General features: G+C 48.2%; 3 protein-coding genes across 6 annotated transcripts in view; 1 reads left to right on the top strand and 2 right to left on the bottom strand.

The window, feature by feature from the left end:
* LOC116850194 (autophagy-related protein 16-1) overlaps positions 1-14,427 on the bottom strand; it is a 510,030-nt gene that overhangs the window by 175,244 nt on the left and 320,359 nt on the right. The window lies entirely within an intron of this gene.
* The window catches only part of LOC116850193, a 240,188-nt gene that overhangs the window by 105,790 nt on the left and 119,971 nt on the right, over positions 1-14,427 (top strand). The window lies entirely within an intron of this gene.
* The window catches only part of LOC116850198, a 143,964-nt gene continuing 136,596 nt past the window's right edge, over positions 7,060-14,427 (bottom strand). The window contains exon 3 of the mRNA XM_032828187.1: positions 7,060-7,751. Coding sequence (XP_032684078.1) covers positions 7,665-7,751 — 87 coding nt within the window. The 3' untranslated portion in view covers positions 7,060-7,664. The remainder of the gene's footprint in view (positions 7,752-14,427) is intronic.

Raw genomic sequence — 14,427 nt, 5'->3', positions numbered from 1 at the left:
AAGGGCCGCGGCCCGCCGCTTCGCTCCCGTTGGATACCTCCTCGCCACTGTTCTACGTCTCGTAGCGATATCAGCGGCGCCGGGATCACCGCGCGAAACATTTCGTTTTGTCGGGAAGCTCGCCGTCTTTTGCGCGACGTCTCCTCCTTATAAGCATCAGAACATCTTTACACCCGTTGTCTTCATCCCCGGCGTCTCTGTCTCCGTGCCTGCCGCGTTCTACGTGGCACGACGCGCGGCGAATGACGGCGTCTTTTATGCTAAGCAGTCGACTCTCGTTAACCCTTTAACGTCCCGACAGTCCCGGCGCAGACATCATCTCGTGTAACGGCCTTTTTACGCGGCCGGGCGGATTTAACTTTCGCGGAATATATTCCGCGGCGCGGCTGACGGGGAGAATAGGGATGTTATTCGAGTTTTCGATCATGCGAAAGTCGGATCTCGAGAGCGTGTAAACACGCTCCATATTCCCATCGTGAAAATCAAACGGAAATGGTGTCGGATAGACACGCGAAATGAGACAGCGAGAGAAAAAAGGTGAGGGGGGGGGGAAGAGAGAGAGAGAGGAAAAAGACGCCGCTGACACGCAAGAAATGACGGAATTCCAGTCGTTTTCGTGGGAAAAACTAATCGGATTGTTACGCCGTCTCACGCACGTTTCGCGGCTGTGCGATGCCATTTCCGCGAAAAAAATGAAAGTGAAAGCACCGGGACCATTTCTCAGAGGGCTTAGGATGTCCGTTCGTCCATATCCGGGGATCCGGATGATTTACTTCTCCCGGGCAACGAAATGTCCTCGAAAAACGCACGGATCGGTTGGCCTGACATTTCGTAATCCGTTGTCGCCGTTACGTATTAATTAATAACCGCGATATAAAGAGACGCGTGCAATTTTGACAAGAGACACTTGAGAGCGTAACAAAAATAAATGATGGGAGGCGCGGCGAAACTATAATTTGACACGAAAGCACAACGTCTGAAGCGCCTTCTGACCGGGTCACGTGTCAGTTTACTAACATATGCATAAAGTTATTCGAGGTGTTCTTCGAGTGATGTGAACTGCATTTCCGTGCCTGCCGTTTCGGTCACGTACAAGCCCCGCGAGGTAAAGCTTTTTCGCGGCGGTATTTCATAAAAAGGTCCTATGGGTTATGAGGCACGTTTTAAGATCGTGGAAGTACTCGGTTTATGCATGTACAAAGTTGTATGGGCCCCGATGGCTTCTGCTACGACAGCATAAAATTTATACCCGGCACCTTTAGTAATACGCGTATCTTTTACATCCATGTATAGTTTCAGTCCCGTCGTACGCGCGCGCGCGAACGCTCACACATGAGATAGGCGATCGCAATTTCGACACAGATTGCAGAATCGATGCTTCGTGCTTCGTATATTTTGTCTCTCGAATTCTAAACGTTTAGCACCAGACTGTGGGAAATGTTCTTACCTCACCGTAAAATAAAACGCGCATGATGTGTTTTATGAGAAGCTTCTGAGCAAGAAACAGTTCTCTTTTCTTCATTAATGTAGACTATGAGGTTATGCCAACAACCGTCATGACGAGTGTCGTCTTTTAAGCAAATATTCCTGAGATTTTCAGGAGCATTAATAATTATGTTAATACTTGCTATTAATAACTGCACGACTTTCCACTTTGCGACTGCAGGGCACCGCAATTTTTAAACTTGGACGCGTGCCATTTCTCTTCCTCTATCTCTTCCCATTAGATGCCCTCAGATACACAAGCGCATATAAAACAGAGAATAATTTGTGCCACCGCCGCAGTTCCAAACTCACGTCGTTTCGACAGCTAATCCCACGCACGCATAATCCGTTCGAAACTCGTAAAAACATCGATGCGAGAATTATTCGTTTCATAAAATACAAAAACTTTCCTGAACAACCGGTTCCGTTCGCGCCGACGTCGTATCAATCGTCTATCCAATTCGAATCCATGATGTAGTCTTAGCGTGCGACTATACGACACGATATGGCAACGACGTTGTCTCACCGGTGTTGATGACGAAGAGATAAAAACACTGGCGAAAAGGAACAACGGCGGCGGCGAGGTTTACGGCTGCGTATACGGGGAAAATTTTCATGATGCCGCGAGGAGAGAGAAAGAGAAGAGATCATCCCGTCGTTGGACGGGTTTCTGCCACGAAAGGAAAAGAGAAAGAGGTAGGGGAGAGCAAAAGACAGAAAGAGAGACGACGTGGTTGCATCAAATGCGAATAATTCGGTGATCAGGATCGCAAATGTATCCGCTGCATCACGCTGCGTCACGACGTTGCAACGTTCTCCACCAGCAGGTGTATCGGGCTTAAATGCATTTTGCGTAATTGAAGGCGCGCCGCCACGGAAACGTTTCAGCAAGTGCGGTAATATCTGTCTCGCGAAGAATTGTGACTGCAATTTTCGAGTAGCCGGCGCGCATCCCTCCACCGCATCCTCGTCTCCCTCGCGCGCGTATAGCCTTTCCTCCTTCCCCTTTCGACTATCGGACGGCGGCATGGGCCTCGCGGGAGAGGAGCGGGAGAGGAAATAAAAAATATGACGCTTCTAGCGGCGTAACGCGAGCCTTAATGGCATTGTTAACATAATTCTTGGGCGCGGCGCACACGAGCGGCCGCATAACTTACACCGCCGAGCGACGACGAGGAATTATTTCGAAGGAGATACGGAGCTACGGCCCCGAATACATCATCACGCGATACCGGCGGCGCGCGGGAAACCGCGATTTCGTGGATCTTCGCGCGGCGTCCGTGTCGCGAATAATTAAATGGATTCGCGGCGCTTAAGTTGAAATCTATTAGTTCGCCGCGAAGAACGGGGAGAGCTATCTCGCGTAGAAAAGTTCTTCATCAACAATCCTTCCACTTCTTGGAGCGGAATCCCACTCAAAATGAACGAAAAACGGTTTTCACTCGGGATTGCAAGAGCTTCGCTCGAGCTTAACCCTTTGACTCGTATGAGCGAATGTTTCAGCCGATTAGAGTGAATATGTTCTTCTACGTGACATGTAGAGTATATCGTGAGATTCGCTCTTCAATGTCCAGCGCAAATGTTTACTCGACGACTTTATGGAATAGAATTTACTCCGAACATGAGCGAAAAATTATTCGAATCCAACTGAGTCTGCTTTCCGAGTAAAATTCCGCTGCAAGAAATTTACTGAGAGCACTACGTGCTGCGCGGGACGGGGAGTAATTAATAATAATTAGTCCGTGCTACATAATAATTTTCATCAGCGCGCGGTCAGTCGCGCTGAAGCGCAAGAGAGTTCAGCGGCATTGCGCGAGTCCTGCGCTTTTTATCGCCTTTACGACGACACTCGTCGCCCTTATTAAGACACTGACAGCCGTAATTGTTGTCGTATTTTTTCCCCGTAATGAGCACTTTCAGTTGCAACGAATCCAGCTTCTAATAGCCGCACGCGTTAGCCTGCGTCTTGATTTACAGGAACGCTTAACCCTATCCTGCGCGCTCCTCAGAGCGTGTACGCCCTTTTCTGACGTCTCGCTCGCATAATACATTCTCGGTTTACAGAGCTGCGCGTTCAACGGAAGCTACTCGTAGAACACGCTGTGTCGCAAGCACGGCAAGCACCGTTCTCCGCTCATTAACAACGCCGTTTAATTGGGTCGGTTGATGGTAGATTGGAAGCCGGCAGCATTGATAATCGGCTCGAACGAGCTAACGGTATCCTCGAATATTCGAATCGAATGCGCGGCATCTGTCTCCCTCTGACTCTCTTGCTCTCCCTTCCCTTTCGTCCTTCCTGCGTGCGATCGAGCCGGTGCGTCAGGTCCGGTTCGAGCGATTACGAAAACCGTGGGCTGTAACCGGCCACGGGTGACGACCGCGACGAGACAACGACGAGAGCACGGCGACGTAACGAAGACGAGGTGGATGTTGGCGCGACAAAAAGCGCCGTCCCGGCTGGGTGAGGCGGGTAAAGCGGCACGGCGAAAAGGGAGGCGGTGGCGTACGCGGTATCCGTGTATTATTATCCGCGCGCGCTTTTAAGGCGTCATCAGCTGGCAATAAAAAGGCGCTATACGAGAGCGCCTCGCGAGACCGGGCGGGAGAGAAGACCGACCGGCTGACGCGCCGGTTGGGCATCGGCTTAAACTATAACTCCATATAAGGCGATCGAACGATTAACAGCTCGGGAGCGCGGCGAGTGTATATGGATATGTGCGCGAAAGGGCTCTCCGCGGGAGAGCGTAATCGTCGATAAACCGTGCAAACGCGTAACGAGACGTACGTCGCTTTCGTCGGCAGAGAGAAATTCCAGGCGGTGGCTGTTATCGAATAAATTGGTATGTATCGGTCGTTAGCCGTCGCAACGTGCAACGTGTGACGCACGCTCTCGCGTACTAATCCGATTAAATCCCATTACGAATAATTTCGGAGCCCGCAATAACGGGCGAAAGAGAGGAGAGACAGAGAGAACGAACCACGCCGGCCACCGATAGATATCCGGTCCGCGTGCTCGACTGCCCGGGGACGTGACGACGGTTGCGTTATGAGCGGTGTATAACCCACTCTCTTTCGGCGACTAAAGCACTAAAAATATAAGAGAGGCAAATCATGATGCCGATTGAAAATCCCCTGAACCGGACGGTTTGGCCGCGCGAGCGAGAAACGCCAATGTTGGCTCGCCAATTAAACGATCGTTCGTTTGTTCGCACGTACGTACATACGTACGGCCGTTCCTTTATTTCCGCCGAACTCCAGGATGTTAACAGGAGTTATTGATCGTCGTGGGAATCGCGCGCGAGGTGCGCGGGATTTACGGGATGCGCGCTTGAATCACGCCGACGTCCCCCTAACGCGCGCGTGAATGCAAATAATATAGCGCGTAATTGCATTATCCGACGAATTTATACGAGTTAGCCGCAAAATTTCGCGAGCGCATAAATTCGCGCCTCGCAATGCGTCATGGTTGTTTATAGGAGAGCCCGGCAGACAGGGGCCCGCTGTTTTTCACGGCAGTTGAAATCCCGCTGTTTTGCTTCGAGCGTTAAATTTCTACCGTCGCCGCTGGGGCGGAAGCGTAGCTTTCGTTCTCGGATTACTTTTTCTCGAGTCTTAGAATTACAGCGTCGGAATTTACGTAGCGAATATATTAGAATAACGCTAACGGCGCGCCGAACCGCGGCTCGGAGATAGCGGTAATACCTCTTTCAGCTTCGAAAGTCGCGAACGCCCGCGAGACACGAGAGATAGGAGGACGCGCGGTAGTGTCGCGCATAGAAATTTCCAAAGATTTTCCCGGATGCAGCGTGGATATCGATTAGAATGCTCAAACTTGCCCCAAAATTATTTGCGACACCAATTGGGTGCTCCATTCTTCTTCCAAACATGGTTTCTCTGCCCAGAATCATAGCAGAAACTTTACGGGAACTTCTTTCTCGCTAACGTGGGTTTACTTTTACGGTGTCAAATAGAAATTCTACTTTTACACCAACTGTTATATTCGATAAAATAAAAAATTTTTAAAAATTGGTTTCAAACATTTTGAATATTTTATTGAATAATGAAACTATTTGGAAAGTCAACGTACGTTTTATTCAACGTCAAAAAAGGTATCGGGGAAACTTTGGCTTACTTTTCTATTTACAATCGCGCACGTTTAAAACATAACACTTTTAACCAAGACTCACAATTATTTTGGGGAATCATACTGAATTCCATACAATAAAAATATATATTTTTTAAACACTTTCAGTGTATTTTAATGAATAATGAAATTATTTGGGACTACCATACATTTTGTGCAAACCAATGTGAAATGATTAGCAGAAAGAATATTGGAAAGACCTTTCTGTTTAGAATCGCATGTTTGTAAGGTTTAAAATAAAAATACACGAAAATATACGAAAAATATAACCAGAACCTGCAATTATTTTGGAGAATCAGGTCAGATGCCGATCGGATCCCGAGAAATGTTCTACACACGCGGTGTATCCGCGTATTTCCCGTGAAAAATCGTATCTGCACTTTTTCCGGAACGAGCCGACACTCCCGGGAACAGCAAGCGCCGCGTCCCTCGAACGAGATCACAACGGAGATAATTGCAAATAACCGAACGGCGTATGAATATTTCAGAGCGCGATGACTAATAGAGCAGTACACACGGCATCGCGTGCGTACGCCGACAAAACATCCCTTTCGACAAGTGTACGGCGGATATTACATTTTTGACGGACGACGGACGGAGCAGACGTCCGATCGCGGCACGGTGGAATGTGGAACAAATACAGATTTCATGAAAAATCGATGTGTCTTCCGTTACACGCGCGGTACCACGCGAATTTCGTGCGGTGGGACCATCGCACACTGTACGCTTGTTGTTTCATGTCAGGATTGGGTCAAGGGAGAGAGAGAGAGAAAGAGAGAGAGAGGGGAGGAGAGAGAGAGAGAGAGAGAGAGAGAGAAAGAGAGAGAGAAACTCCCAATATTGCGGCAGGAAAAAGGAAGAGGCAGAACGTGCTATTATATTCCATCGCGATCGGGACGTCAGAGAACGCGCGATTCTAATTTCGAGATCGCGACTGAATACCTCGCTCGCGGCGTCGACTCGTTTGCATTTTTCGTTCGCGCCCTCTTTTCCTGCCGTCTTTTACGCGCCACTCGAGACAGCGGCACCCGCTGCTGACGTATTTTCTAAGGTTTGTCTTGTAAACATCAGCGCTTAATCAAGATCGTATCGTCGTATAACATCGCTCGCGAGCCATCCATCATCCCCTGCGAGAGAATCACGACTCACTCGAGTACACTAACGCATTAATATACATCGGCAAATATACGAATGGGGGATAAGCAATTGATTGGGTTACGTCACGCGTCATTGGTCACGTACTCGCAAAGGTAAATGCAATGCGTCATTTTGACAGACACTACGGTATATCGTTTAACACCCCGGCGGATGCGCTGAATACAGAGAGAATGCGTGCGACGACGACGACGACGACGACGACGACGACGACGGCAGCGGCGACGACCGCGGCGCTTCATTTTCGCGTGCGGGAGCGAGCGAGCAAACGTCAGCTCTCGAGCTCTCAGTCAGAGTGCGTCGACCGGTCGTCCTTCTTGATTAACAATTTTACTTTCTGACAAAGCGGATGATTCGCGAGTGAAAATGACAAATCACCGCGTCAACGGCATAGCGCGTCGCTCTAAAAAACTCGCGCAGTAATCAGACGCGGTCATCGCCGGATTAACAGCCGGGAGGACAGCTCGGGACGGCAAATAGCGTCGCGTCGCCGACTAAAAGCGTTGTAATCTCTGCCGCGATAATGAAGTTCCTCCAAACATTTTTCCGCTATGCAAAAACGACGCGCGCCATCTGCCCAGAAAACTCTCTCCCTTCCCCCTCTTTCTCTCCTTACCCGACTCACCCTTCCTTTCTCGCTTCAATCGCGATGAGACAAAAACGCGCGGAGCGTCACAAACGATCTCCTTCGCCGAGAGCGCGCTCTGGTAAGAGCTCTCTACTCGCCCGTCCGCTAAATCGTTTTTCGTTGTTTTTGCGCACGCAACAAAAATGAACACCCTGGCTGTTGGCTCGCACAAAGGCTTATCCGGAGAGTACATAGCGCGATACCTCGCGTAGGCGACACAGTCCGAACCGGATCGTCCTCTCCGTCTGCGAATCATGCTCCCATTAAATGTTCCGGTCTCTCTCCTCCTCTCTCTCTCTCTTTCTTTCTCTTCTTCCGCTGTGCCGTTCTCGACGAGAGCTTGGAAAGAAAAAAAAAAAGAAAAATGCAGAGGAGCGTTACGCGAACTTAGACGTCCGTAGACGTTTTATCAGCCTCGCAAAGTCAGAGGCCCGCGGCGACGTCGTCGGACGATGTCGTACGTCAGCGCGACGACCTCGCCGGGAGATAACGTAGCGTCCTTTTGGAGGTGCTCGATTAGTTCGAAAACAGCTCGTTGCCGACAAGCTACGAGCAGTATCGCTATGCTGACATCGTTTCTCTCTTTCTCTCCTCTCGGTAGTGCCCGGTGCTGCTGCTACTGCTGCTACTGCTGCTGCTGATGAAGCTATCGCGCATTGTTGTGCAGCTGGCAGAAGAGAATCCCGCGGTAACACATGTAAACGAGCCGTGTAGACGTGCTGTAGGGTTATGTACCGGTTTGCCGCATCCACGTAAACGCACACGCTTCCACGGCATATACACGTGCGCGCCTGCCGAACATACAGAGTGTCTCTGACCAACCGCGCTTTATGTTAAACATACCGTCGCGAAAAATTGCGCCAGCGTTGTCGCTCGCCTTGCGAGCGTGACGTCGCGACGTACGGCGATACAGTATTGTTCGCTATTAGTACAAATAGACGAGCCACGCGCCGTTGATGGATAAGGGACGTGCACGTGAGAGAGCACTGCGGCAACGCGAGGAGGGAAAAAGCGCATCGTGCACGTTTCACGGTGCCGGTCGCTGAAATAAACATTTCAAATGCACAACTGAAACGTACGTTTTTAAACGCACAATTTTTTTGTTTTGTTTGGAGCGCGGTTGCACAAGAATGAAAAACAGAGGTAGAGCCGAGAGTTGCGGACGACGAGAGTGCTTCGCGTGGACTTGACTTTCCTTTCGCTCAAAAATCACCTCCCTTCGCGTGTCAGACACCAGCGCGCCGCGTTTTCACACACATACGCACACACTCCGCGCAAGGTTCATCATTGAAAGGAAATACAATCGGTTAGGGACACCTTGTACATAGATAACATAATACACGGGGGACGATTCGGAGGAAGGATGAAGGAGAGGGAGCGCGCGAGATACGGAGGAAGTGTCGAGTAATGCCCAGAAGAGGAACTATGTGAAGGGTAGATAGGAAATACCTAGCGGTGGTGTAATGTGCAATCGCGGCAACAACGACGGTGACGACGACAACGACGTCGACGTCACCGACGACGACGACGACAACGAAGAGTTCGTCGACAAGGAGAACCGCGTCAACAAGTACGCGACCGTAGGTGGAATGCGGCCTTTTATGCTTGTTCCTCTCTTCCGTCCTCGCTCCGCCGACTTCCGCCGACTTTCGCTTCCTTCTGTGGTCTACCCTTCTTTGAGCGTTGTCTACGTAGCGTGGCGCGCACTTGTCGTTCCAGACGTTTGAGATGCACGCACATCGACTCACAGAGTGATATATATATATATATATATATATATATATATATATATATATATATATATATATATATATATATATAGAGAGAGAGAGAGAGAGAGAGAGAAAGAGAGAAAAAAGCGCGTCTTCCTATCACCTGCGCAGGTAAAACGCCGAGACATCGCCACCATCAAGCCTGCCGGGATACGACGCGGCGTCTCATGGCGGTAGATTATGCGGTACCGACGCGCGGAGGTTGTTTGTACGCGGATAAGAGGGGTCAGGTCTGGTGTCGTCCATTTTTCACAACTTTCCTCTCGCCACGAAGGCTCTCGTATCTATCTCGTTCCGTTGCCCACGGCCGTTAGTTTCTCGCCCTGCCCTCGCTTCTATTCCGTGTTTACCCCTCTTGTGCTCGCTTCCCCTTTCTTTTTTCTCTCTGGCTCATTCTCTCTCTCTCTCTCTCTCTCTCCCTCTCCAGTGGATCTATTAGCGAACAACCGCGTTTACCGCGGTTTCATGGCGTCCTCCGGGCGTGTATGCGGGTCTCGGGAAATCGTGGTCCGGAGAATGATCGATATCTCGCGCGGCGCGTTACCGCGCCGAAAGTATCCACCGGCCATTACTCATCGTGAGCTCGCTCGTTACTGTCCGTGAAAATTTTTACGCGATGAAAACAAGTCCTGCCGATCGGAGCGACGCAAAGGCGAAATGGCTTTTCGTATCGCGGTGCACGGGAGAATTTCCGCTCGTTATCACGAGGATGTACGCGCGCGCTGTGTCGCGTGCGCGTACAGCGGATAACACCCATCAAAATTCGTGAGTTCCAAAGCGTGTTTCCACGGACGCGCGAGACTTTTGAAGAACTTTTACCTGGGCGGTGACGCAAGACGAACTTTCCTCGGGACGGACGGTTATTCGGAGAGGTCGCGAAAAAGAGAGAAAGAGAGCAACTTCATACCGAAGTTCCCGACGAAATTATTTCCCTGATAAAAGTTTCTCAAGGTGTCAGTGGAATCGGGGCCAATGTACAACCGGATATTACGTTTCTTAAAGTCTATATAAAACGGTACTTATTCCGCGAGATGATAGAGGAAGGTTATGGTGTTTTGGGAAGTGTACGACGCGCTTGACGACACAGGTCGTCGTGTGCGAAATATCTTCAGAATGAAGTGGTAAAACGCAGGAAATGAGACTCCAAGATATATATCGATAATATCGGCTTCCGATGAGAAATAAGAAGAAAAAGAAGAAGCAGATCATCGCGAGTCGCGCGAGTGATTTCCGAGTTAACTTCATTTGTGGAAATTAAAATTGACAAGTATTTTAGATAAAATAGATCACCTCACGATGATGGATCGCGTTCCGACCAATTATCACAAATTCACAAGCGTACAAGTGGTTGAGAACCAGCGACGCGGCGCGGTTAAAATCACGTCGTTCAGCAAAATCAAGTCCATGCTCCGGGGAAATTATCCACATCAAAACGGAGGACAAAATAGCCTTCGAGGTTATTAGGAAAGAACCGGCGAGAGAGAGGTTGATTTTAAATCATCCGTTAAATCGCGCGTAGCTTTTTTCCGAGAAAGAGGCGGAGAAAGAGAGAGAGAGAGAGAGAGAGAGAGAGAGAGAGAGAGAGAGAGAGAGAGAGAGAAATAGAAAAAGGAAAACGCCGGCTTAAAGTTATCCTCGCAGGGTAATGCTTTCTTAAAGGAAGGTAGAAGAGATATTATTTAAACAAAATTAGAATTTCGAATGGAGAAGTAGAATAAATAAGGCGGGTATTACGCAGTGACGTTGCCTCGCTATCGCCGAGGGTCGGCTCCGCCGTCGCGGCCCTTCAGACGAGGCAAATGAAATATTTTTCTCTCATTCCGCGAGGTAGAGAGTCGAGGTACGATTCTCGAACTTCGACGAAACTATTCGCGAAGCCCAACGGCTCGGTTCGTTTAAAAAGAAATAAAAAAAAAAAAAAACACGTTTCCTACAAGCGCGATGCTCTGAGCGACCCGGGGAAAAGGGGGTGCATTGTTCGTACGCGGTGGATTGTTTAACCCTCTACTGCCCAAATTAATTTCTCATGTTTAAAAAATTTTTCATGTGCATAGGATGTTTAAAACTAAAGTGCTCGACACATATAAGGTGATATTTTCTAATTTTTTATTTTCCCAAAATAGCTTTGTAACTTTGAGGTCACGTTGGGTAGTTATTATCGCTGCCAGCGTACTAAAAAAAAATAGCCATACTGTGACTTTCACGTCACATCGGTCTAGACGGAAACAACATTCATATTGGAGATAAATAATGATGAAACTGGATTGTGACCTCACAGAGTCACAGTAGAGGGTTAACAATATTTCTGCTTCGATTTCGCTACAATCTGATCATATGCGTGAACTGCGAGCCGCGTTCTCGTTGTTTCGCGACGTCGACGATACGTCGATGAGCGGCGCGCAACTCATTAAAGACGGAGGGCAATTTCACGATCTTCGATGAAGCACACACGTGGGTTACTCCTACGCAACGATCCATTATCAGATCCGGGTAAACGACGGGGACGATGTCGAGGATTGAACACACTGGCGCGCGGGGGCCAGAAATAACCGAGTCGACCCGAAGCAAACGAGCGAAACTAACCTCCCGGCCCGAACCATAAATATCACAATGGACAAGGGGACGCGCAAGGTATGTTTTTACGCCAGGAATATAAAGCGAGGCGAGGAGAATGCCGGAGAACGGCAGTTGGACATCCCCAACAATCGCGAGTCCATCTCTCTTTCTCTCTCTCCCTCTCTCTTCCCCGACACCAAACTCCAGCCCTCAACATTATTGGGTTGATAGTTTCATTGAGATCCGCGGGATAAAGTATCCGCTCTTTTCAAGTGAATCAGTAGACATTTTCCTGATTGAATCGGTAAAGGAACCGTTTTTCGCCGATCATTAATGAATATTCACTGATTTTCAGTGAAAACTCCATTTTGTCTCCATTTTGTTGCTCCGTCTTATTTTTCGCTGATTGTGACAAGTGGATAAGCAAGACTTCACTGCAAAATCTGTAATACACAAATCTACGATATACCACATCCAACTTTCTGAGTGTGTCACAATGGAATTAATGGCTTTCATGCGCCTTTTGTGCGCGATGACGCTGTCTGCATTCGCAAAGTGCATCAATGATGGGAACAGTCGCTGCTATTAAGTGATCCTTTCAGCGAGATTTTCAGCCGACTGCAATATGCCTATGCTTATCAACTCAAGTGTAAGTATATGGCATTTCAATAAAAAAAAAAATATATATATATATACTGATTGTACTTTAGAGAGAACTGCGCTGCAGTTTCTCGTCAAGACCGTGGTATAAAGCATCACCGATCGCGCACCGTTTTCAGAGTCTCGCGATCCGAAGTGACAGCTACAATCGGTCACTTCGAAAACGAATCACCGAATGGTCAGCGAATTTACACCCCCGCGCGTCGCCCGTCCACATATCCGCGGGCGCATTTTTGAAAACAAACGATCGCCGAAAATGCCCATCCGAGCGAGCTCTCGGTTTTTGGCGGCGAACTTTGCTTCCGTGTAACGGGATCCGCGCAAAACGATAACCCGCAACCCGCGCCGCCGCCGCCGCCACCGGTTCATACGAGTCCCCCGCACGCTTGTGTGGAAATGCGCGACGCAATTTATGTGAATTCACGAATGGCTACGTGCAACAATGCATAAGTACGTATCTGTATGCGCATGTATACTCGATCCATTAATTTTCGTCCAAGCTGCTTCCTCGCCGCGTCACAGGCAGCTATATAGCCGGTGAACGGCAGAAAAGTTGGTCGATTAAACCGGCAATAGCGGCGTGTCCCTTCGTCCTATACCCGCACCCATCTATAATAAAGCGCCGGCGCTCCAGCTGCGACGTCACATGTAGGTCAAAATAATTTAAGACTGCTGCTGCTACACTACTCTACTGACACTATTACTTACAAACGCGCGTTCCGCGCTGCCATCAACGCTCATTAATATCGTAACAGTAAATCGATCAACACCCATAGAAAAAGGTGGCAAAGTGTCCCCGATTAATTCGACCCGCTGCACACGCGAGCGATCGTCGCAATAGGATACGCGCGCGTGCATATTGTAGAAATGCTATTTGCGTCTGTCACGCTCTATTCAATTAAACACTGGCGCATTTTATTGCCATTAGTGCGTTAGTAGCGGGCAGGAGAGAGAATATTAATTTTCGAATCGCTATCGAGCGAAACGACGCGGCGCGGAGTGCAAACTCATGTTTACGATATTTAAAAGTCACTTATCCTGTAATCGTGTGATCCCCCATCGGCACGCTGGCGTAAATTGCGGGCGTTTTAATGGCAGCTTCGATTCCGCTTGTAATTTCATGGAGCACCGCAGGATAACTTCCGTACGAGGTATTCTGTTATTCAATACGATTTCGTATCGCGGAATGTTCAAATGATGACGCGTGCGAACGATTAGATATCTCAGTTCCCATGAAAAAATGTGTCGGAATTAAGTGCTAATTAAATGTTAATTTAATGCTACAGTTTATCAGTTTAGGAATTTTAGCGGCCTTTGCAAAATTTGCTGATCAAGCCAGTTTATGTCCACTCGGCATTCCTCTGTGTGACAAAAGAATTAAAATCACGTATATAATATTTCATATTATATGAATATATATTGTTATATATTATTATTATACGTCTCGCTGTATTAATTATAATAGACTTTTCTGAAAGAGCATTTCTCCTAAACTGCTTAAACACTAAAATCAAGAATGCAGCAGTAAATTAGCACCTAATTAGCATTGAATTTCGATTTGATCTCCCCATTTGGATTTTCTGTATCGGTAATGCCAACTCAACAGAGTCGGTTCAACAGAGGTCAATTAAACATGCTAATAAAATCTTTTAGAGCATCTCCGACGAGAGCATCGTCTCGAACGGTCGCGCACGACTGGTAATTCATTAACGTGTCGTTATCGCGAATATCTCATCCATTAAGCCGAGCTTCTCTCCGAGCCGCGCATTAAAATAGTTATTACGATAACTCTCTCTCGCATATGTGTGACAATAAATATGAAATGGCGGCCTTCATGATATTAATTCGACAGTAGCTTCTCCGTTGAGCAATCTCGAATCTATGTATTTGCATACTCGCGCTGAGAAACAATCTAAAAATATATACCGTGTGTGTTCGCGATCTTGCGCTGTTTGGAAAGTATAACGAGAGACACGTCTCTCTCTCTCTCTCTCTCTCTCTCTCTCTCTCTCTCTCTCTCTCTCTCT

This window comes from Odontomachus brunneus, unplaced genomic scaffold, assembly GCF_010583005.1.
Source record: "Odontomachus brunneus isolate Ranch 3 - 2012 unplaced genomic scaffold, Obru_v1 Obru_scaffold_136, whole genome shotgun sequence".
Lineage (NCBI taxonomy): Eukaryota > Metazoa > Arthropoda > Insecta > Hymenoptera > Formicidae > Odontomachus > Odontomachus brunneus.
This window is presented reverse-complemented; position numbering and strand designations above follow the sequence as displayed.